A 25,731-nucleotide genomic window follows, 5' to 3' on the forward strand; every position below is an offset into this window, starting at 1 on the left:
TCTTGGTTTCATCAGACCAGAGTATCTTGTTTCTCATGGTCTGAGAGTCATTAGGTGGACACAGGTAGCAGCTAATCTATGGGACAGTTATCAAACCCCAGAAAAAAGGCTGGCTAGACAGGCTCAGTGAATGGGTGGATCAGTTTGAGGAGACACTATAGTAGGACAGCAGGCCTGTCCAGATAAACATCTAGTAGGGGTTCCCATCCCCCCTAGAGTAAAGTCCCCCTACTAAACTTCCCCTACCAGTAGCAGCGCGCACACCACAGGAGGCTGGTGGCACCTTAATTGGGCAGAGCGGGCTCGTGTTAATGACAGGAGCGGAATAGGTGGAATGGTATCATTCCATTTGGTCTGTTCCTGGCCATCATTATGAATCTTTCTCCCCTCAGCAGCCTCCTGTGGCCCTCTCACGATATGGCTACCCCCTGGCCTTGAGCATGTGGTCCTTAGACAACCTCCCTAACGATGAGCAAAACAAACTAAAAAAATGATACAAATACATATATTTGTATTGTACTAGCTTGTTGCTGTCTGAGATGTTGAAACTGGGTTTATAATACCTTATCTAAAGGAACTGCACATACAGTATGGGTTAACAGGCTACATTCCCTGAGTCAGGTGCAGTACAGAAGACGACAAGTCACGAAACATTGGATATCATTTCATTTATTAACTTTTTTTATACAAAATAATAATTAGGAAATTAAGCTGAATATCACATCACGAGTACAGTGCCAAAGAGAGGCGAGACAGTCAAACAACGATATTCTCTAAAAACTCTTAGAGCTGAACAATGTTCTGCTGTGTTGTTCAAACTCCATTCAAACCAATCAGAGCATTGCCAATCTGGTTTTCAGTATTCCCGAATCCTTGTGATGGATTCCTCCAATGAAAAGTCTGTTCTCTTTGTTGCTATGGAAGCTGGAAGTTTTTACCTTGTTCAGTATCCTGGACTGTTTTCACAGGAAAAGATGTTTGCAAGCTAAGTTTCGTGGACCGTTTCACTGCAGGGTGACCATAATGCCCAGCAAATCAGGAATGGGGACAGAGGTCCCAGATGTTCAACCGACACTCCGTTGTCCAGAGTGACACCACATTCGATTGTGTTACCACAGAAACACCCACGTCTACTCCCCTGACACCAGAGGGTACTTTTGATTTTCTAAATGTTTTGTTTTTGACCAAACACAGATCATTTCAATTTCTTCTCAGAACAGAATTTACAGTGATATAAAATATACATACTGCTTACAAAATAAAGTAAACCTGCCCGTGTAAATGTGGTCTTAATAACTGACTCGTATAACAAGCATTTGTTTTAAGTGAAAAAAAATATGCAGAAAAAACAATTTACAACAATCCCAGGTTATCAGGGAAACCGCCAAACAGAGAAAAATAACCAAGGGGTCCCCCTCTCTTACTGTGAAATGAATCCTCCCAACAGGAACTGTACAGGAGAAACCATTCTATCCCAAAACGGGAGTAGTAGACTTGGTGTGAAATAAAGTGGCCATTTTGTAACACAGTCACACCTTTAACTTTAGTGTTTCTTATTAAATTAACATGTTCAATAAATACACAAGGAAAAATATATATTGGTGTGTACAATACAATGGTACACTGATTCAAACTGTGTGCTGTGTCCCCCGTGCTTTAAAGGCTTTCTGTCATGACGACGGTCTCTCACAATCACTGTCATACTGGTGATGGAACACACGGACTGACTGATTGGACCCAGAGTCCCAATTGATTTGACCTCCAGCCAATAGGGACACTGACATGGCAGCAGTCCCAGCTAATATAAAAAGAATGCACTTCGATTACCCGCAACCGCCTACGAACAATCCCAGTCTCTCGGATTAGCGTTGGACATTTGGGGCCTGGAATTTGCATCTCTTAGCATGGCGTCTGTCATGGCGTCTGTCAGGTGAAAATTCACAATAACTTAAGTGTTCTTGATCCATTCTCAACCTTTCAGTGGGTCATGTCGGTATCGGCAGCCCTTGCTTGCTCCTCCTCCGTTGGCCAGGTCACTTCCTGCTCCTCTGTTGTCATTTCCTGGTCGTTGCCTTGTGTTTCGGAGTGCGCCGCATGCCCCTCTTCTCTGCAAGCCTCTCCTCCCTGGTCCATGGTGCTCTCTGGTAAGGGGGAAGACTTGCACCCCATACATGCCTGAGAGGGAGGTGTAGAGGAGGGTTAGCTGACAGCCAAAACACTTCCTGTATGATCACTTGTGGATGAAACAGGTCATATGGCTGTAGGTCTATGTTCACATAAAACAAATAAAGTTAGGTTTGTATGAAAGGGGACATAGTTGTTGTGGGGGGTGCTTACCGAGACGTTGATGGCGCGGGGCAGGCGCCCGGTCCGTATCCAGGGGTGGACCTGGCTCAGTTCTCTCTTCTGGTCCTCAGTGAAGCGAGGCTGGTGTTTGTGCATGGCCCGCAGGGCCTCGCGGTCCTGCCGCAGCACCGTCTCCCTGTCCTTGGTCGGCAGCTGGTAGGTCATCATCACCTTGTGGTCGGTGTTGGCCATGAGGAGCCAGATGGGATCCTGCAGGACACACTTAATCAACTGCTCCTCCCCGTCTCCTCTGGCTCTGCTGCCACCTGCTGGCTGCTTGCGGGAGTGGTCGTTCTCTGACGAGTCGATGCTGCCAAAGTACTTGCTGGTGTGGCTACTCCGACTGCGACCTGGGAGACGACAGAAGAAGTTGTTATAGGTCAGACCTGAACCAGCTGGAGTTTTTAGTGTGAACAGTATTTCCTAGTGATTGGGGTATTCCACTTTATGTTTGAGTGACAGCTAGAAGATGTGACATTTACCTAGCGATGTAGGCAATAATAGAATGTCATGTGAATGTCACCATGTTCTGTTCCATCTGCCATGTCAGGCAGTATTGAGGGGTTACTCACTAGTTCCACTGCCTGAGGAGCTGCAGCCGTTGGACACAGTGCCCAAGGAGACAGAACCCGACCCTGAGGACCCTGACCCAGAGGACCCTGACCCAGAGGACCCTGACCCAGAGGCACCCTGACCCAGAGCCTGAGCGGGAGTCCTCTTGCAGGAGCAGGTCCAGTAGGTCACTGGGGGTGGATTCACCATCCTGGTTGGAATCATTGGCCTAAAGAGAGAGAGAGGAGAGAGGAAGGAGAGAGATATGAGTTATAATACCTTACCTAGAAGTATTGAGTTCAAACTATAATGAATACAATGTTCATTTAGAGATGACATCTTTTCAACTCACGTTCTCCTTGGAGTCATCTGCCGATCTCCCCCGAGTCCCTTGTGTGGGGATCGTGACCTGTTGCGCGGAAGCAGCCAGCGCCGTGGCGACCTCCAGCCGGTTGCTAGGCGACTCCTCCACCAGCTGCAGCAGGTTGAGGGGGGAGGAGCAGCGAGAGTGGAAGAGGGGCGACTCTGCACCCTCCTGGTCGACTGGTACTTGACTACATGACTGGGGGGTGCTGGACCCAGAGGCTGGCCGTTGGGTCTGGATAGGCATGGCAGTTTGCATGAGCGAGGGCATGGTAGGCATGGGGCACGGCGTGACGTTGCTACCGGGGAAGGGGAAACCAGCGTTGGGGTTGAAGAACTGCTGTGGGCCGGGGGTAACCATGGCGGCTCCCGGCTGGGGCATGGGGCTTCCCATTGTGTTCATGGCTGTGGCCATCTGGGGGAGGTTGGGGTTGAGCTGTGGGAACATGTAATTGGGCAGCACCAGGGCCATCATAGGAGGTACCATCTGGTTCTGTATGGGCTGGGAGAGAGGAGGGTAGATGGGGTAAAGGGGGAGCGTGCCCGAGGGGTAGGGCAAAGAGGGTAGGCTGGCCTGGGATCCTACGGAGGGGGGCCAGGAAGATGTGGTGGGAGGCCCCAGGGGCATCATTGGGAGGGTGTAGGTGGAGGTGTTGGGGGAGTTCATGGGGACGACGTTGGGGCCCCCGAGGGGTCCGGTCAGGCCCAGAGCCAGAGGGCCCCTCTGTTCTGAGGACTCCTGCTGCTTCAGCCTCTTGGCTCCACTGCTGCCTCCAGCTGCAGGGTAGTCAGGGGAACACGCTCCTGAGAAAGCGAGAGAGAGAAAGATGCATAAGTTAAAGGAACAGGAACAGTGAAGTGTGGATTTCAGTGCAGTTGGATAGGTGGCCCGAGTTTAAAAAATCTAGTTGATGAAAAGAGTGTTGTTGAGAAATGCATTTTTACCTCTGCGGCGGGGGTTGCTGTTAGGGAGCGGGCAGCGCAGGGACGAGGCTGGCTCAATCACCCTCAGCTGGCTCAGGTCACTGAAGCGACAGAGGAAGGCTTGCTCCTCCTGCTGTGTGTGAGCAGAGAGCACCTCCTTGGTCAGGCCCAGGCCCTTGGTTAGGCCGCCTCCTCTCCGGCTGGGTGGAGAGGTCGTTTTGGGCGGGGGAGGGGCGATGATGGCGGTCGGTGGAGACTTGGTCGTGGTGGGAGTGGCTGGCATAGGAGTGGGAGGAGCATCTTCCATGACAACGTCTGTGTAGGAGAAAGAGAGGAGAAAGAGAAGGAGGAAATGTTATAGACAGTTTCAGAAAAACACAGAGAAGAGGAAAGGCTGGACTCGGCGGCTTGAGAGAGAGAGAGAGAGGGAAAGAAAAGGTCATGGAGAGAGAAACAAACAAGCTATAAAAAAACTAGATGGGGCAGAGAGATATCGATGGAGAAAAATAACCACAAAAGACAAGACAGAGCAACGACAAGCAACTACGAGTTACTATCAAGTAACTGTGAGAGATTCCACGGACAGACACCGGTGGCAGAGAGAGACTCCCGTGACAGACCACTAGTTTAATAGGAGTGGTATAGTAGACAGACTCCAGTGACAGAACACTACTACAGTCCAGGCCAGGAGACAAGCGTGGCGGCCATGTTGTCTTTCCCACCTGACTCGGGGGGCTTCTTGTCTCCCACGTGGACGATGGTACTGCTGAAGCTGCACTGAGAGGTGAATGAGGCTACACTCTTCGCCTTGTGGCTGTGCATGGCCAGGGGGGGTACCCCTGCTGAGTCCCCAACCAGGGTGACTGTAGTAGCCGGACCACCTGTAGCACCACACACACATGCAGCAACAAGCACCCAACACACACAGACAGACCAACGGACAGGCCTAGGTGAGTCAATCGTACGGATTGCTCTCGTGGTAAATCCCCGCCCCTCCACAGTTCAGCGTGTAAAAACAAGCATGCCTTTATAGAATAGACAAAGTTCTCATTAAAACTCCCCTCGCTCTCACTCACTCTTTCACACTCTCTTTCACACTCGTGTGTCCTGTATCTCCTGTGGTGTCTGTGGACTACAGTGACCAGTGGTCTAGTCCAAGTCTAATATAGCTGTAGGGTAACCTGGTGTACAGCATCTATCTAACAGGATGTAGGGTAACCTGGTGTACAGCGTCTATCGAACAGGATGTAGGGTAACCTGGTGTACAGCGTCTATCTAACAGGATGTAGGGTAACCTGGTGTACAGCGTCTATCTAACAGGATGTAGGGTAACCTGGTGTACAGCGTCTATCTAACAGGATGTAGGGTAACCTGGTGTACAGCGTCTATCTAACAGGATGTAGGGTAACCTGGTGTACAGCGTCTATCTAACAGGATGTAGGGTAACCTGGTGTACAGCATCTATCTAACAGGATGTAGGGTAACCTGGTGTACAGCATCTATCTAACAGGATGTAGGGTAACCTGGTGTACAGCATCTATCTAACAGGATGTAGGGTAACCTGGTGTACAGCATCTATCTAACAGGATGTAGGGTAACCTGGTGTACAGCATCTATCTAACAGGATGTAGGGTAACCTGGTGTACAGCGTCTATCTAACAGGATGTAGGGTAACCTGGTGTACAGCGTCTATCTAACAGGATGTAGGGTAACCTGGTGTACAGCATCTATCTAACAGGATGTAGGGTAACCTGGTGTACAGCATCTATCTAACAGGATGTAGGGTAACCTGGTGTACAGCGTCTATCTAACAGGATGTAGGGTAACCTGGTGTACAGCATCTATCTAACAGGATGTAGGGTAACCTGGTGTACAGCGTCTATCTAACAGGATGTAGGGTAACCTGGTGTACAGCGTCTTGATAACAGGATTTAGGGTAACCTGGTGTACAGCGTCTATCTAACAGGATGTAGGGTAACCTGGTGTACAGCATCTATCTAACAGGATGTAGGGTAACCTGGTGTACAGCGTCTATCTAACAGGATGTAGGGTAACCTGGTGTACAGCGTCTATCTAACAGGATGTAGGGTAACCTGGTGTACAGCATCTATCTAACAGGATGTAGGGTAACCTGGTGTACAGCGTCTATCTAACAGGATGTAGGGTAACCTGGTGTACAGCATCTATCTAACAGGATGTAGGGTAACCTGGTGTACAGCGTCTATCTAACAGGATGTAGGGTAACCTGGTGTACAGCGTCTATCTAACAGGATGTAGGGTAACCTGGTGTACAGCGTCTATCTAACAGGATGTAGGGTAACCTGGTGTACAGCATCTATCTAACAGGATGTAGGGTAACCTGGTGTACAGCGTCTATCTAACAGGATGTAGGGTAACCTGGTGTACAGCATCTATCTAACAGGATGTAGGGTAACCTGGTGTACAGCGTCTATCTAACAGGATGTAGGGTAACCTGGTGTACAGCGTCTTGATAACAGGATTTAGGGTAACCTGGTGTACAGCGTCTATCTAACAGGATGTAGGGTAACCTGGTGTACAGCGTCTATCTAACAGGATGTAGGGTAACCTGGTGTACAGCGTCTATCTAACAGGATGTAGGGTAACCTGGTGTACTGCGTCTATCTAACAGGATGTAGGGTAACCTGGTGTACAGCATCTATCTAACAGGATGTAGGGTAACCTGGTGTACAGCGTCTATCTAACAGGATGTAGGGTAACCTGGTGTACAGCGTCTATCTAACAGGATGTAGGGTAACCTGGTGTACAGCGTCTATCTAACAGGATGTAGGGTAACCTGGTGTACAGCGTCTATCTAACAGGATGTAGGGTAACCTGGTGTACAGCGTCTATCTAACAGGATGTAGGGTAACCTGGTGTACAGCGTCTATCTAACAGGATGTAGGGTAACCTGGTGTACAGCGTCTATCTAACAGGATGTAGGGTAACCTGGTGTACAGCGTCTATCTAACAGGCTGTAGGGTGACCTGGTGTACAGCGTCTATCTAACAGGATGTAGGGTAACCTGGTGTACAGCGTCTATCTAACAGGCTGTAGGGTGACCTGGTGTACAGCGTCTATCTAACAGGATGTAGGGTAACCTGGTGTACAGCGTCTATCTAACAGGCTGTAGGGTAACCTGGTGTACAGCGTCTATCTAACAGGCTGTAGGGTGAATGTACCTTTTGCACTCCCAGCGGTTTCCTGCTGTTGTTTGTCTTCGTCCGATGTGGACGTGCCAGAGGACGAGCCAAACTTCCTCTTAACCTTGTTGGGAACGTTACAGCCGTCCAAGAACCTGGGAGGGGAAGAGGAAGTGACAACATAAGTCTATTTGGTTCACTTTATGAAGTGCACTTGATTTCAATTTAGGATTCAAACCATAAATTGAATCACTATCAAAACCATCACTATTCCCAATAAAATGACTACTAAAACCACCACTATTCACACCAGTACATACCTAATGATGCTGTCCAGACAGTTAATCTGTTGGTAGCTGTAGGCACTGGGGGGCTCCTCCATCATCAGCTGCTGGGTGTTAAGCACCGGGGTTTTGGGTGGACACACCACCTCCGGGATCAGACTCTTGATGGGCTCCACTTCTCCGATGGCTCGGAGCGCTGTGACAGCGTGTCGCCGGGACAGGGCTCGGTTGCGAGAGTCGATAAAGACCTGCTGCCCGCTGGCCTTGACCATGTGCACGTCCTTACAGATCTGCTGGAACGTCATCTGGGTGAACAACAGGACAATGACGGTCAAAAGTCAGTGTGTGAATATATGGGGTGGTAGGTAGCCTATCGGTTAAGAGCATTGGGCCAGTAACCAAAAGGTCGCTGGTTTGAATCCCCAAGCCAACTAGGTGAAAAATCTTTCGATGTGCCTTTGAGCAAGGCACTTAACTATAATTTAAGTCTGTAAGTCAATCTGAAGAAGAGTCTGCTAAATGACTAACATGTAAAATATGAAGGTCTGTGTGTCTAGGCTTTTGGAGTGTCTTCATTCCACTCACCGGTTTGTGTAGAGCGACCACGGCTGCCTCCATGGCCTCCATGGCGTTGGTGGACTTGCTGTCGGAGGAGGCCGTGCGTCGGTACTGCTGCTCGAGGGAGCAGGATCCATTTGAGGCCAGGCTGCTGTAGCCCTGTGACCCTCCACTGTGGACCGGCTGCACCAGGAGACGGTGGATCTGCTCGCTCAGCTGAACGATCTCCGGGGCCATGGGGCGGCCCTCACAGCCCCGCAGAGGGGTGAACACGTCCTCGTTCAGGGGGCTGGTTCGGACTTTGTGGCGGCCCACAATAAAGGCCACCTTCCTGCTCCAGGGGTTGATGAATGAGGACCAGCTAGTGTCGATGGTCACGTACTCCCCACTGCGGGCACACATCCTCATGGGAGAGCTGTCGAAAGGCTGGCCTGCAGACTGGAGGACTGGAAAATGGAAGGAAAAGAGGTTAGAATGCAAGAACACTAAGCTTTACAGAGAGAGACAGAGACAGAGAGAGAAAAAGAGAAAGAAAGAGAGCGAGAGGGAGCGAGAGAGAGCGAGAGAGAGCGACGACAGGATTCAGACAGAATGAGAGACGACAGGATTCAGACAGAATGAGAGACGACAGGATTCAGACAGAATGAGACTATTATAGTAAAATAAGACTGAAAGATGTGGAGGAAGACAGACAGAATTAAAGGTGTACTTACTCTTCCTATGTATGGCCACCATGATCGGTCTGTCCTCTGGGTGGAGGTAGAGGAGTACAGGGCTTCCCACCAGGTCCTGGGGAAGGTAGCCCAACAACGGCACAGCCCTTTCATCTACTTCCTGGAAGAGACAGCTGGGAGTGTGACTGGTGGAAAAGATCCTCTTGTCAGCAGGGATCCTGGGAGCTTCGTATCCAGACTGTACCCGCTCAGCGATGAGCAGGCAGCAGGGCTGGGGGTCTGAGGTGTCTAAGTCCCTCAGGGTTAGCTGGTAGGGGGTCATGCGGAAGGGGAAGTATTTGATCTCGCCTCCCTGCGCCCGGTCAGCACTGATGCGACAGAACATGGACTTCTCCTGGGTGCAGTCTGTCGGTGGGGACACAGAGCCCATGCAGGTGGCCCAGGCGGGCAGGCGGCAGGGGGCCGTGCTGCTGTAGAAGGTGCTGACGTCTTGAGGAGCCAGCAGCTCGGAGAAGATGGCCCCCTGGAGCCTCTCTGGCTTGCAGCGTAGCAGGGATGAGCCCTGGGGGGAGATGTATACCACTTTGCCTGTCAGGAAGGACACCGCCATGGAGAAGGTGTCCTGGAGGGAGGAGTAGAGAGAAGGGGGAGGAAGAGTGTGAGTCAGGAATGATTGCTTGCGTACTGTGTGAGTCGACTGCATTTCAAAATGTTACTTTCAAAAACAAAGTGAAATACGTGTGTGAAATGCTTAGTCATTGTTTGGAGGATGTTGACGTACTGTATTTTTGAGGGTGTACTCTGAGGCGATGTTGTCCAGCTCCTCAATGGTATATGCAGACAGATCCAGGCTGCAGCCGTGACACTCCTCCACACTCCACTGGTGATAATACTCCTGGTTGGCCCTAACCTGCTTCACACAGTTCAGGGCGTAACGGAGGGCGTCCAGGGTGCTGGAGCGACCTTTCCCCTTGCACTCGGCCGGCAGGCGGACCTTGAGCTCCTTCAGGGCTTTCAGCATCTCCTTTTGGGTCTGGACGCGGGCCGTCTGGTGCTGCTCGTTGCTGCTGCAGCCGGAGGTGGAAGGAGGGTCCTGCTCTGAGCTGGCTGACAGCAGGCTGTAGGCCAGGGAACTGCTGGGGGGAGACGGGCTCTGGGACTGAGAGTTAGAGCTCTTGTTGCTCTCTGTGTTCTCCAGCATCATGCCCGAGTCCTTCTGGCTGGAGGAGCAGTGGGAACTCCTGGACTGATGTCCCCTGGACCCGCTCCCTCCCTCACTCGACTCCCTCTCCCCGGAGTCGTTCCCGCTGGATAAAGCGTCCCCGTCATCTGAGCCGGGACCCCTCTGGTCACCCCCAGACGAGCCACCGGAGCCGGATCCACTTGGAGAGGATCCTCGCACCCGATTGGCCAAGTTCGAAGTTCCCGATTGGCTGCCATGGTTGTTGTTGCTGCCGGGGGAGCTCACTCCTGTTCCCGCCTCCTCCTCCTCCTCTTCTTCTTCTTCATTGGCACTTCCCACTCGCCCCCAAGTGTCATCGCCAGGGGCGGAGTTTGAGTTGTCATAACTCATAATAGGTTAGGATGAGGCTGGTTAGGCTTGGTTGAGATAAAGCTCTCTCACCAAGTGTAATGTAAGATAATTATAGAAAAAGGTATATTTTCCAGTTGATTAGGTGGGACTAGCGTGACTGCAGCTGTGTATCGTGGTTGGTTGATTGGTTGATAAAACACTAAGGAGAGAAAACATTGTTTCTCCTGAAAATGTTGAAAAATAAATTGTAATATTAAGTTTTGCTGAAACCCTCCTTTCAAGTGCTAAAGGGCGAGGGATCCACTCGCGGTTTTGGAAACCGACGGGAGAGATAATAGTCTGCTAACAAAGTAGGCCAACGTGACTCTCACAGATGGACTGATCGAGAGAGGCTGCTGCTTCCGCTCAAGAAAAGGCTGGGAAACAGAGAAAATAACAGGTCGCTACTTCTCTCTTGGCGTCTCGCCTGCTCTGTGCTGTGTTGCTGTTACTCTCTGTGCTGTGTTGCTGTTACTCTCTGCTACAGGCCACCTGGTGGGGAGAAGGAGAAAAGAAACGACAGGTTAGAGTTCATAGTGTGGTCTTCTTTTCTCTCAGGATTAGTCTGAAGTATTCAAGCTGGTCTATGCATTCTGTCAACCTTAGGCTGCTTTGTACCAGTACAATATTATCTTGCCTTGTCCAAACTGCAGTACAGTGGGCTTTGTGGGAGATTTGGCCTACAGAGAGAGAGATTATATATATATATATATATATATAAATAAAAATAGTGAGGGGGTCTCCTAGTCATTACTTACGACGGCAACTCCATAAATCTTTGATAGTGGCTATAAAAAAAAAAAAAATCTACCTAAGCTCCTTTGGTGTACCAGGGGACTCTGAAGAGGCTTCAAGACCTCAAATGGAGGTCACCTTTTCAGTTAAAAGCCAAAGGGAATATCAAACAAACCTTTGAGAGGACACCACTGCAGACAGCTGACTTGTATCTGTGTGTGTGTGTCCACACCTGTCAATACCTTTCTATTAAAATGTTCTAAACATTTTGTGCTTCCTTCTGTCTATCTCCCCATTTGATCATCTGTGTGAGTACAACAGTCCCCCACTACCTCGCAGTCTCTGCTGGTCTGTCTGACTGAGAACAGACTGCAGTTTAAGCTGGTTCCTAGCTGCCCAGCATGGATGAGTCTGGCTGTGTGTGTGATTGCGTGTGGCTGTGTGTGTGATTGCGTGTGGCTGTGTGTGTGATTGCGTGTGGCTGTGTGTGTGATTGCGTGTGGCTGTGTGTGTGATTGCGTGTGGCTGTGTGTGTGATTGCGTGTGGCTGTGTGTGTGATTGCGTGTGGCTGTGTCCGCACATGTGAACAGCACCCAACTGTTGGTCCATTTCCCAGACAACCGGTGCAAACCAGGCCTCCCTCTAGCTTACAATAGAAAGACTTCCATCTGCAGTCTGTCTGCACCCCGGAACAGATAAACAAAAAAGAAAAATTGACAAAATCTCAATTGCTGCCAGCCAACTTGTAATTTCAGCTATCGTCATAGGTAGCCTAATTGTCTTGCAGGACAGGTCAAAGTCCTCACTCTCCCAGGGTTGGTGCCATAACGATCTGGGGTTATTCCTGAATGGTCCTTCACCAGGAGCATTGGCAGGCCAGTCCCCTACCCAGGGAACGTTCCTCTAGTTACTCCCCAGAAACCTCTCCCTTAATGCCAGAAATCCTCAGAACTAGAAGCCCAATGCTGATACACATTTGCCTCACACTCACGGACCAACATCAGGTGGCCTATAATTGGTGTGACGCAGGCAGTGTCGACAGCAGCCAGGTTTAAACCCAGCAGAGCACGGTCACTGAAGAGCCGTCTTAGGTCTGGGAGTCTGAGTGAAGGGGCTCAGAAAGAAGCTGATGACTCGGGAAGGATTAGCCTAAATGAGTAAATGCGTGTGTTGAGTGACAAGGCCGGACGTGATTAAAAACAACAACATCACCTTGGATTACCGGTACATGGTAAAACACATGATCTTATAAAGTGAACGGAAGGAGATTGAATGAATCGACTCATACCAATTTGATAGATAGTGTATATCGATGGTGTCTACAATAGTCATGTTGGACCAAACCCTGTGTCACCATACGCGGCGGCAGGTAGCCTAGTGGTTAGAGCGTTGGACTAGTAACCGAAAGGTTGCTAGATCAAATCCCCGAGCTGACAAGGTAAAAATCTGTCATTCTGCCCCTGAACAGGGCAGTTAACCCACTGTTCCTAGGCTGTAAATGAGAATTTGTTCTTAACTGAACTAAAGGTTAAAATGTAAAAAGCTGTTGGTCTGGGTGGCAGACAGACCCTATGTATGACACAACACATCCTGTGCCTCACCTGGGAGATGGATAGAGCTCATGCATACTTCCCAGGCTGGTACAGTGGGCAGGCCCATCCAGATCCCCTCCTGACGTCTGAAGCAGCCACAGCCCGTCATGCAGTCCCACTACCACTCACCTAGCCTAACCCTGACAGGGTCATAATAACTCAGTATTATTAGGATGATATTAACTATGGGTCTAACGGTGCCTGGCTTTTCCCATGGAGTTCCCATGGTGTGGTCTATCCAAACTGGATCCAAGCTAAAAAGCTTTTCTCTGAATGAAGAAATATTGGCAGAAAATATATTGACTGTTCAAAGCTATGTAATAATGACAGGAAATCCGACAAGGAGTGCGTCAGAGTGGGGAACAGGGAAAACGTTGGCATTGTGCCACTCTAATACAACAACATTGCAGCATTGTGTCCACAAATACAATTTCTCAATATAAGTGGCAAGTTCCTGCTTACAGATGAAGGGCAACTATACAGTTCAACACATATGCTTTGTTCAAATAACTGGGCCTTCCCTCCAGACCCGGTGTTATAGTTGTAGCCTGACAAAAGCATTTACAACTGCTGGTCTATTCCGGTTATGTAATAAAGCACTGAAGTCCAAGTGCCCACCAGCTGCTGAACATGTTTGGTTTTAATTACCCAAATATTCTTCTGATTCTAAATCAATCTTTTGTTGGTTACTTTTACCACTCGTTTTTTTTTGTACATTAACAGCAGTAAAACAGCCTAGATTCTTGTACAGAATCTGAAAGTTAAGAAACATTGTCCCATATTGAGAAATGCATGCATTACAGAGCATCACTGTAACTATAATAAATCTAGAGATTGTAAATAATTTAAATTCCTACCACAATGTGCAGATGGGTTACAGAGACACGTCGATGAATCAGAAACGTGTGTACAGTTATCTCCTACTAATGTTGCTAAGATGTAGCGTTAGCAGAGAAGATGGCATGGCATATGGCTCAAAACGATTACGTTTGGCATGATCATGTGAGCAGTAAATAAGAACAAATATTCACGGTTGTAGGTTGAGGCGGGCGGGTCCTTCTCTGTGAGCGCCTGTAAATTCTGTCCCAGAGTGTGGAGAGAGATTTTAGTGGCCCGTCAGCGCTCCCTTCTGCTGCTCTGTTTAAAACACATGATGCACGTGTACTCGGCGGAGCTTTACCCGAGCCTCGCAGGCTGCTCATTGGACAGAGCGCCCAGCCAATGACAGGTTACTGATTACTGTGCATGTTATTACTGTGCATGTTATTACTGTGCATGTTTCTCACAGTGACTATGATGAAAAAACATATGTCCTGCTAAAAAAACAATGAGTGATTTAAACATGTCTTTCCCACAGTAGTGATAAACATATTTATTGAGAGAGAAAAAAAGATTAATAATGCCTTCAAAATAAGTTCGTTTTTCTTTTTTTTCTTTTCGACAGGGCCTATAATTTAAAAATAATGGAGCTCCCACATGGAAAAATCCTGACATGACATCAACATTGTGACAACAGGTTACCTACCCCTCCCTCCCTCCCTCTCTCTCTCACTAACACCAGGAGACTAACCTCGTCAGTGGAACAGATGCAGCCCAGGACAAGACGTCACATACAACGCACTGGCTATTAAATCAGGGCTGAGCCGACAATGCCTTACCGTAAGCAAAATCCATTTGAAGTCGCAGTCTGAGCCATATTTAGTAGACCAACATATACGACTTTGAATGACCCAGTACTGATGAGTACTTCAAATCTATATATTTCAGCAGGGACAGTAATTTTGTGTGCCATCACACTGTAATTACAGGAGCCACAGATATTGTAAACATCATCATGGCATTATCATTAAACCTATACCTGAGGGTTGCTGCTTTGGTAGACTCTGCATTACAACCACGAGTCATCAAATACAAAAACGAAATAATGGATTAAAAAATAAAAAAGTCACCAAAAGAGATGAGCCTGAGACATGACTGTACATTTCAAATCAATACCGAGACATGGACTCATCAGCACTGACACTTCATGTTAATTAAATACGCCCAAACAAACTAAAGCCATCCAATGACCATTAGAGAACAGTGCTCAATAGAAACTGTAAATGTCCCAAATGTTCAAGCTCATGAGAAAACTGTCAAATCTATTTCCAAAGAAGATTTATTCTCAAAACATTTGCATATTAGACTGACTGGCAGACTTTTCCCACTTGAACCTATATCATGCATCAAACGATGGTGATGCTGTTAGTTACCGTAGAAACGGTCATAGTTACCGTAGAAACGGTCACAGTTACCGTAGAAACGGTCACTTACAGTGTGACCAAATGTGATCCGTAAAAGGATATTGCATAGTGGCGTTACAGTTGTGAAACAGTTGAATGAGATGGTTATGACCCCCAGAACACTGGAGAAACTGTGAATAATACAAGTACAACAAACGTCATTTAAACAATCTAGAAAGTTTCCCTCAACCTCTACACCAGTCAGTCACTCAACCTACCTACTAAACTTCCAATTAATCTCCCAGCATGCTTTGTTAGCCAGGTGGTACTGGCTCCACTAACACAGGCTGTTTTACCAGTGACTTGTTGATGCCATGCAAGAAACAACCACAGGGTGTAATGCAGAAATGGATGTGAACCAACTGGTTTTGGTGTAAAATCATCATGTGAGAAAACAGGTACACTGGAAATGACCATTCTTGTTTACGCCCAATGAATTACACACCTCTCCGAGGTAAACCAAAGTATTCCTCTAGGATAACATGCCGTTTCTTAGAAGAGGCTACCAATAGTGACCTGTCTAGAAAACACATCCAAAGCTCTAATGAAATCTACAGCTCAGCTCCATCAACACAGTCACTGTCTCACCAGGAGAGGTGGATGGCATTTAATCCACGCTGTTGGAGCCGTTTGCAACGAGGACACTGTTTCTAAAGGATTATGTTGTTTTCTCCGACAGATATCAGGTAGCCTAGTGGTTAGAGAGTTGGACTAGTAACCCGAAAGGTTGCTGGATCGAATCCCAGATCCCAAATCTGTCATTCTACCCCTGAACAAGGCAGTTAAACCCACTGTTCCTAAGGCCGTCATTGTAAATAAGACTTTGTTCTTAACTAATTTGCCTAGTTAAATAAAAAAAATGATGCTGACTCCGAGTCATTGGCTCTCTCCCTGTCCCCCCCTCTCGCTCTAGCTCTGTCAAGCCTAATCTCTGTTTTTGGGTGTCCTCTTTTGGCCAAATCAGGCCAGTACATTTCGGGTTAGACTAACGATCGTTTGTTTCAAAGTGCTGAGTGTTATTTTTAATCTCATCTGTTCTGATGTGTGTCTTTATGGCCACAATTAGAGTATTTTTCTATGTTTAATCCCAGCCCCCGTCCCCGCAGGAGGCCTTTTGGTAGGCCGTCATTGTAAATAAGAATTTGTTCTTAACTGACTTGCCTAGTTAAATAAAGGTTCAATAAAATAAATCAACAAGGACACAGCCCCTCTATTCGGCATCTGATATTCCACCTCTCCCTTTGTAATTCTTTGTCTCTTCCCAAACCTGATCGGCTGGCATGTTCAGGAATAGCTACAGTAAACTATCTTGCAAGTGAACATGTAATACAGTAACACGATAAAGTTAATGTTACAATGAAGTTATAAATCACATTGGAATAGACCCCATCACCACGCATAACTACTAGTTAGAACATTACTTATTATTTTGGGTCAGTCAAAGTCACAGTCAACGAGCCAAAAGCAGCAAAGCCTTCATTGCTCAGTGGCTATATTTGAGCCAGCGTGGTCATGTTAGCTGCCGGGTGATCTTTATATATATATATATATATATATACACAACTAAATAATCAAATAATCAACATGTCTTTTGTCACATGTTTGCTAAACAGCTGGTGTGGACTAACAGTTGAATGCGTTTACTGGCCATAGAAAAATAATAACACGAGGAATACATACACAATGTGCCACTAACTATATATATATATAATGGAAAGGTATCAATTATCTACAAAAACTGTAAATAAACCGAAAAAACAAATGCGACATAGCTAGTTGGCATTGGCTGACGTTCTAGTCAGACACCACTCCCAAAGAGCAAATACTGTTATTATAAAACTAAAAGTATTCTTACCTTTCATTTCTCTTGTTTCGATACTGTTCTCGAATAGTCCTGGTCAATAAGTCATGTGTTAATTGAAAAAGGTATGGACCATAGAGATAGTGGACTTGTCTCCCCTGGTTCGTTTCAGTTGTACGGTAGAAAACACATTCCGCTTCGCCCATGTCGGTCTACACGCATCGGTACACGTGCCCTGTATCCGTTCCCCGGTCATTTCTATTGGCTCCCAGTCAGCCAATAACCTGCCCAGGTCCACCCAGGAATGCTCTCATTGGTCGAGGAGAGCGGCGCTTGCCACACGGGACTCTGCTGTGTTCAACTCGCACGTTGCATCGTGCATGCTCTCCGAAACTCAAAACAGACTTGTAGATTAAAATAATAATAAAATGTAACCTTTATTTAACTAGGCAAGTCAAATAATTATTTACAATGACGGCGCAGTGCCCTCACTGTGCTTCTAGGGACCAAACTGTCTCAGAAATCAGGGTACACAACATAATCAACAAAGAAAACAACTTATTAATCCTTTGAATGCAATCCTGTAATAAATAATTTACTGACAAAGCTTCGAATAGTGAGTAGTAAACTGGGACGTTAAAAACAGTGGCATTGTAATTTGTTAACCTCTATTTTCTTTTTGCACGTGCGCCACTATACAATTATTTGCAGCTGCTGGAAAGATTTCCATGCACAAAGCAACGTGCCTCTGCAAGACTAGCACGGTGACGATGAATGTTCTCCCAACCCAACTCGAAAATCACGCGGCTGGCTGGGTGGTTGAGAGAGAGACATGGTATTTCTGGTAAACAGTCTTCAAAACTAGGGCAGTGCGAAATGTGACCGTGAATTAGAACTCTACAGAATAGCCCCAATGTCATGATATGAGGTCATCAAATACTTTTCAATGATATTGTAGACTATTATAAACGATTACTAGATCTTTGCACATAGCTTCGAGACAGACAAGTCAATCTTCAAAAAAGGTTTTTATTTTTATTTTTTAAATACCCCCTCCCGAGGTAGAACGAAACAGAACCATGTTTTTTCACATCTCTAATGTCTCCCATTTATGAAATGGATGGTTGTGAAAACATATTTTACTGCAAAAGTGGTTAAATTGATAGATACGATGACACACCCCCCTAAACTCAAACAGTCCAGAATGTGTGGCTGAGGGCGATGAGCCACATGTAACCCATTGCAAGCTCTGATATTGCTAAAATGTGGAATACAAGTAGTTCAATGGTCTACCCAACATACACAAATGAACAGCATTAGGATATCTTAATGCATCTAGGAAATATAGACCTATGAATACTTATGATGAATGTAAGCTTTACTTTTCGTTAGCTGATGATTAATAGAAAACGTGCAAAGTCAAATTTACCTCTCATTCAGTGCTGTATGGTGCAATGTGAAAAAAAATGGATAGGTAGACATCTTTTGATATTGTGACCATTTTAAATCGTCTCTAATGAAAACAAGTTGGGATAGACATCAAAAAACAACCTTTTTTTGTGTGGTGGGTCCAATGTTCCTTGAAGGATTTTCTATCTTTAGGCCCTACTCTTGCAATTAGTCAGGGGACCACCACTGATGATCTTTGGGGCCACCCTGGATTTAGCCTGAAATCCAATATGGCGTCCAAAAATCCAATATGGCTGCTATAATACCATTTGATGGAGGTTAAACGACGTGTAAACATCTTTATTTTGAATACATTTCATTCTGAATCCAATATGACCAACATAATTACACTCAAACACTTTAGCCTGCATATTCATGCATCTCTTGGTATAACCTGTACTATGAGTGGCACTGCAATGCCTCTGTTGGGCTTGAATAGCTGAAGCCAACTAGCTTTTCAATGTGTGTTTTAAGTTTTTTCACGGCACAAGCACACAGTAGCATAACCAAGTTACAGGAAAGCAACCTGTATCTCAACAGATCAGCCAGTCTAGCAGCTGTAGTATTTCTCTTCTTTTTCCCCCCACTGAAACTAAGTGTAAAAGGTTGATTCAAAGTCTCTAAGGTGAGCAGGACATGATTGGTTGGTTGTCTGGTTGTGAAGGAGAGTCTGTGAAAGGGCTGCCACAAACCTACCCGTAGATCTTTGCAACCTGTTCACCCACGTACTGCATGGCCAAACACGACTCCCAACACCATTAAGTTTGCTGACGACAACAGCGGTAGGCCTGATCACCGACAATGATGAGACGGCCTATAGGGAGGAGGTCAGAGACCTGGCATTGTGGTGCCATGACAACAACCTCTCCCTCAATGTGAGCAAGACAAAGGAGCTGATCGTGGACTACAGGAAAAGGCAGGCCGAACAGGCCCCCATTAACATCGACGGGGCTGTAGTGGAGTGGGTTGAGAGTTTCAAGTTCCTTGGTGTCCACATTACCAAGAAACTATCATGTTCCAAACACACCAAGACAGTCGTGAAGAGGGCAGGACAACACCTTTTCCCCCCTCAGGAGACTGAAAAGATTTGTCATGGGTCCCCAGATCCTCAAAAGGTTCTACAGCTGCACCATCGAGAGCATCCTGACAGGTTGCATCACCGCCTGGTATGGCAACTGCTCGGAATCTGACTGTAAGGCTCTACAGAGGGTAGTGCGTATGGCCCAGTACATCACTGGGGCCAAGCTTCCTGCCATCCAGGACCTATGTACTAGGCGGTGTCAGAGGAAGGCCCAAAAAATTGTCAAAGACTCCAATCACCCAAGTCATAGACTTTTCTCTCTGCTACCACAAGGCAAGCGGTACCGGAGCACCAAGTCTAGGACCAAAATGCTCCTGAACACCTTCTACCCCCAAGCCAAAAGAATGCTGAGCAATTAGTCAAATGGCCACCTGGACTATTTACATTGACATGCCGCCTCTCTCTTTGTTTTTACAGTACTGCTACTCACTGTTTATTATCTATGCAAAGTCACGTCACCCCTACCTACATGTACATATTACCTCGACTAACCTGTACCCCCGCACATTGACACGGTACCGGTACCCCCTGTATATAGCCTCGTTATTGTTATTGTATTACTTTTTAGTATAATTTTACTATAGTTTAATTAGCAAATATTTTCTTAACTCTTTCATGAACTGCATTGTTGGTTAAGAGCTTGTAAGTAAGCATTTCACGGTAAGCATTTCACGGTAAGCATTTCACAGTTGTATTCGGACCATGGGACAAATACAATCTACTGTAATTGACATGTGTTTGGATTTTTTTTTTTTACGTTGAGTGTGTCAAAAAGTCCTGCAGGTCACAGCCTACTTATTTCTTTGGAAGTCGGGTAGGATGATTATTTGGCCGATATTTCCTGTGGGTAGTTGGCTGTGATATTTCCTGTGGGTAGTTGGCTGTGATATTTCCTGTGGGTAGTTGGCTGTGATATTTCCTGTGGGTAGTTGGCTGTGATATTTCCTGTGGGTAGTTGTATGTGATATTTCCTGTGGGTAGTTGGCTGTGATATTTCCTGTGGGTAGTTGGCTGTGATATTTCCTGTGGGTAGTTGGCTGTGACTATGGTCTGGGGCAGGGCAGGTAGGAGATGAGGAGAGTGACAGAACCTGCGACGGTGACCTCAGGTTACCTAGCGCCGCTAGGCTAGCGGTTATTTAGCATGTGTAGGTCATGTTTGTGAGAAAAACAACACAGATGCCATGTTGAGAGCATCAATTTTGCACAGCAACTGATCAGACTGACCTAGAAAATCCACAATGAGTAGTATTTATAGATCAGTCCGTTTGCTTAGTCAGTGATAAGCAACAGAACTGATGCTCTGAAAGAGGCTAGCTTCACCTTGTACTGAATGTGATCCAACAGTTCTGACATACCCACGTACAGTAACAGGCAGAGCTTTATAACAGCATCATAATGCATTATAACAGCAAAATAATGCATTATAACAGCAAAATAATGCATTATAACGGCATCATAATGCATTATAATGGCATCATAATGCATTTATTTATGGGTTTTAAGTCAAATGTGTTACTAGAATATTAATTCAAGTGGCAATTGGTACATGTACAGAGGTAGTTTTCCTGTGTGAATACACATGTATTCATGTATAACAGAGCCGTAGCCTCGTGTGATGATGAGTGGCCTTTGACCTAGAAAGTCAACTGTGGCCCCCTAACCTGAAGCTAGATTTTCTGGTCGTGTCGCTCATTGACTTTGGAACAAGAAGTGCAGGCAACCCAGGTTGACACATACTTGACCAAGTCACACAGGTAATCATGGTATACATTCATACCAGTATCATACTGGTTGGAAGGAACTGCCAACAAACAACGTGATGAGGTAACTGTGTGTGTGTGGGGGGGAGTTATCATACTTTTCTATTAATGATAAAATGGTAATGGTAACAGCAACTTGTGTATTCTTCACTTCACTGACAACATGATCCAAAAGACCGTAGGACTATGAGACTATGATCAGTGCTTGAAGTGGATGGAAAATAGGTGGCGGGAAATGCCGTAATTAAGCCATTATTCTATAAGAGGTACATTGCCAGTATTCAAGCCGTAAAATGTTTTATTTGAGGTGCTCGTAGTTACTACTCAGTACCAGTGTGTTCTGACCCAAGCCAAGCACTGGCTATGAGCACACAGGCCGGATGAACATACAGTTGAAGTGGGAAGTTTACATACACTTAGGTTGGAGTCATTAAAACTCAACTTTCAACCACTCCACAAATGTCTTGTTAATAAACTATAGTTTTGGCAAGTCAGTTAGGACATCTACTTTGTGCATGACACAAGTACTTTTTCCAACAATGTCAGGAATTGTGAAAAACTGAGTTTAAATGTATTTGGCTAAGGTGTATGTAAACTTCTGACTTCTACTGTATGTAAATAAGATATTACTTCACCCGGCCAGGATGGTAAAAATTGTTATCAAAATTGTTTAGTAATTGTTCATGACAAAATGTAATTATGTTCATTTCCTCACTATCAAGTCTCCATGACAACAGGTGTGACAACAGTAAGACCCCTATGCCAAAGCCCACAACAGTGTCTCAGGGTGTCTTACCTACAAGGTCATTTTAAAAGGTAGACTCAGCAATATGACGTAGATGAAGAAAGTAAACAACATAGTGGGTAAATTTCCGCAACAACTAAGAGCATTGAAGTGTGAGGCTCAACTTCTCCGCTTTTTTTTAGTGCCCTGGCTACCAGGCTGTGAACAGCGTGAAGCTAACCCGTGCACATGTACAGATACTGTGTGTCACTGTGTGAAAGCAAAGTGTTGCATCTCACTCATTTCAATATCTCCGGTGCTGCTAGTGGCAACGTCATGTCGCGGAGTCTACCTTTAAATGTATACAACTTGATTAGGTCACTTTTCATTCTGATAATTGAACAGTGCTTGACTTGGGAAGGAGCTCACCAGAAGCAAGTACCTGCATCTGTACCGGTATTCAGTTCCTGTACCTCTTATTGAACATAATGAGAGACAATAAGATCAAGTTCAGCGCAGGCAAACATTGTGGAACGTTGTAGATAGAACTATTAAGAATAAAACTGACCTCATTCTGCATGTCACAGGCGTATGTTTGTTCTACTAAATATAGTTATATCTGAATGTTCCGCAACATTGTGCCCTAATTGAGATGCTGTGCACCAACACCCCCAGGTGACCCAATTCCCCTTGCCTCATTTCTTTAATACCCACATAAAAGGTGAAAAGGTTGGAAAGCTTTCTGTTGTATATTGCCTAAACCTATTAACCCATATCAGATCAGTGGCCATGAAGGAAAGGATATGAGGAAAGGAAAGGAGGATAGATGCCAAGTCCTTACCATCTAGCCACTAGAGAGCAGAAACCCATCAGATTTGTCACATTCGTACGCTGAACAAAAATATAACTGCAACATGTAGTGTTTGTTCCCATGTTTCATGAGCTGAAATAAAAGATCCCAGAAATGTTCCATATGCACAAAGCTGTATTTCTCTCAAATGTTGTGCACAGATTTGTTCCCATCCCTGTTAGTGAGCATTTCTCCTCTGCCAAAAAAATCCCTCCACCTGACAGGTGTAGCATATCAAGAATCTGATTAAACAGCATGATCATTACACAGGTGCACCTTGTGCTAGGGACAATAAAAGGGCACTCTAAAATGTGCAGGTTTGTTACACAACAAAATGCCACAGATGTGTCAAGTTTTGAGGGAGCATTCAATTGCCATAAAGGACAGTCCACCAGAACTGTTGCCAGAGAATTGAATGTTAATTTCTCTACCATAAGCCATCTCCAACATGGTCTTAGAGAATTTGGCGGTACCTCCAACCGCAGACCACGTATATGGCGTTGTGTGGGCGAGCGGTTTGCTGATGTCAACGTTGTGAACAGTGCCCCATGGTGGCGGTGAGGTTCTGATATGGGCAGGCATAAGCTATGCACAACGAACACAATTGCATTTTAATCGATGGCAATTTGAATGCTGAGGCCCATTGTGAGGTCAATTTTTTTTTTTACGTATCTGTGACAAACAGATGCCTTTTTGTATTCCCAGTCATGTGAAATCCATAGATTAAGGCCTAATTAATTTATTTCAATTGACCGATTCCCTCATATGAACTGTAACTCAACAAAATCAATGATATTGTTGCATTTCTATTTTTGGTTCAGTGTACAGCACCACAACATGCAGCAGAGGCTGTGCATGTGTAGACTGATCGACAACGTCGGTCTACTTGTTAGAAAAGGATATGGCTCCACCTAGGGTTAGTTTGATGTATTGATCTTTAAAAAAATAAATAAATATGATAATGAGCATGTATGGGGATGTCCACTTCACCCAGAGATATGACCATACTGTAGACTCACCTAGCGGACTGAAACTTCACTGCTATCTAGTCTTAAATGATAAACAAATCCATTACCAGCAGTTATTTCAAAGTATTTGACACTGCTGGTCATGTATGAACATCTAGGCCATGTCCGGCACAGCCAGAAGAGGACTGGCCACCCCTCATAGCCTGGTTCCTCTCTAGGTTTTGGCCTAGGGAGTTTTTCCTAGCCACCGTGCTTCTACACCTGCATTGCTTGCTGTTTGGGGGTTTAGGCTGGGTTTCTGTACAGCACTTTGATATATCAGCTGATGTAAGATGGGCTTTATAAATACATTTGATTACATTAGCTACCTAAATATCAAATAAACGCAACAGGAGTAATAGAGAATTTTAAATTGAAAACATGCAGGATACCCTGCATGTACATCCTGACAAAATACACCATATTACTGGCCTGCTAATGTTCCTGGACCTTGTAGGCTAAACTGCCGAGGTAAAACCCATTACTCACCCAAATGGTTACCCAATCAGGCAGGCTACGAGCACTTATTTCGAAGTGAACCACGCCTTTGAGTCGTTTTTCAAATGACGTAGGCTATTCCCTGCAGTTTGACTTGAAAACATGAACATTCTTCATTACATTGTGTTGTTGTTGCCTACGTACGATACATTTCTTCTCCCCCAAAAAAACCTGAAACAATATGCTTTTTTTCTTAAAGTTAAGTTATTTTAAGGCGACAGCATGCTTGGAAGTCTAAACAGTTCGGTAAAATATATGCATTTATTTTATAACGAAAGTTTCGGACTTCGACGTGAGTTTTTATGGAGGTAAGCGGAAGTTCGGAGCTGAAGTCTACGCCCCTTCGTCGGTGATTGGTCAACAGTAGCCGCTGAAGTCTACGCCCCTTCGTCGGTGATTGGTCAACAGTGGGCACTGAAGTCTACGCCCCTTCGTCGGTGATTGGTCAACAATAGGGCTGAAGTCTACGCCCCTTCGTCGGTGATTGGTCAACAATAGGGCTGAAGTCTACGCCCCTTCGTCGGTGATTGGCCAACAGTAGGGATTCCTTCATGAAGTATTTGTTGTCATTCATTGAGAGGCGATTCGTTTTCATGCACATTTTCTTTTTCCATTGAAAAATACAACACCAAACATTTTAGTTAGTCGCATAATTTTACATCTAGGATCTCTCAGGCACAAACGTAGAAAATAATGACACATTTTTGGAGCTCTCTTAGTCAGAATTAATCTACTTTAAGGAAGCATATCCTGGTTATGGCGTCTCAAAATGGGCAAACAGTACTATTGCCGCCTTTTTCTCGTTTTTCTAGTTTAGGAGTATGGTCCACCACAGTGGACGTGTCCTTTTTTAAATAAATAAAATATTTAACTAGGCAAGTGGGTTAAGTGGATTAAGTAAGTCGCTCTGGATAAGAGCGTCTGCTAAATGTCTTAAATGTAAATGTAAGAACAAATTCTTATTTATAATGATGCCTACACCGGACAATTGTGCGCCACCCGATGGGACTCCCAATCACGGCCGGTTGTAATACAGCCTGGATTTGATCCAGGTGACACCTCAATAAAATGAGAGGATATTTTCATATTAATAAATAATTGTCATATGGCAATTTTTAGCATGTCAATTTTGGTGGGGCAAAAACATTTTTCTTTAGATGCATGCCAGCCAGGCCACAACACTAAACAATACATCAAATGCACTATAATGGTGACAAACGGTGCCCACAAACTGTTACGGCTTACATAAAGCTGTGCCAACAGCAGAGCTTTCTTTTCGGTGCCATGGAGTGAATCCTTACCACTGCTACACCTGGCTATCAGCGGGGCCTTGTCTGGCATCGAAACAGTTCATTCAGCCTCATTTACATAGCTGATATGGCTGACTTGCTTAATTAAACAAATGTGGTTTCTACTGACAATTGAGATGTATAAACTATGGCATACGGGGACAACGAGCAGAAGAGAAGCTGTCCGTAATTTAGATGAAGACATTAATGAGCGAGCTAGGACCG

The 25,731-nt window shown here is 45.7% G+C and overlaps 1 protein-coding gene across 1 annotated transcript; it reads right to left on the reverse strand.

Annotated features, from left to right (window-relative positions):
* Positions 1–653: 653 nt before the first annotated feature.
* per1b (period circadian clock 1b) lies at positions 654–24,493 on the reverse strand. The gene is given in 13 exon segments (XM_014206472.3): positions 654–2,175; positions 2,338–2,696; positions 2,919–3,036; positions 3,038–3,127; positions 3,251–4,065; positions 4,207–4,500; positions 4,908–5,066; positions 7,386–7,501; positions 7,667–7,935; positions 8,216–8,634; positions 8,902–9,484; positions 9,644–10,927; positions 24,209–24,493. Coding segments are annotated over 12 exon segments (4,212 nt in total). The 5' UTR covers positions 10,436–10,927; positions 24,209–24,493; the 3' UTR covers positions 654–1,977.
* Between the last annotated feature and the right edge of the window lie 1,238 nt (positions 24,494–25,731).

The sequence above is a fragment of the Salmo salar genome, chromosome 07 (assembly GCF_965601325.2).
Source record: "Salmo salar chromosome 07, fSalSal1, whole genome shotgun sequence".
NCBI classification, from domain to species: domain Eukaryota; kingdom Metazoa; phylum Chordata; class Actinopteri; order Salmoniformes; family Salmonidae; genus Salmo; species Salmo salar.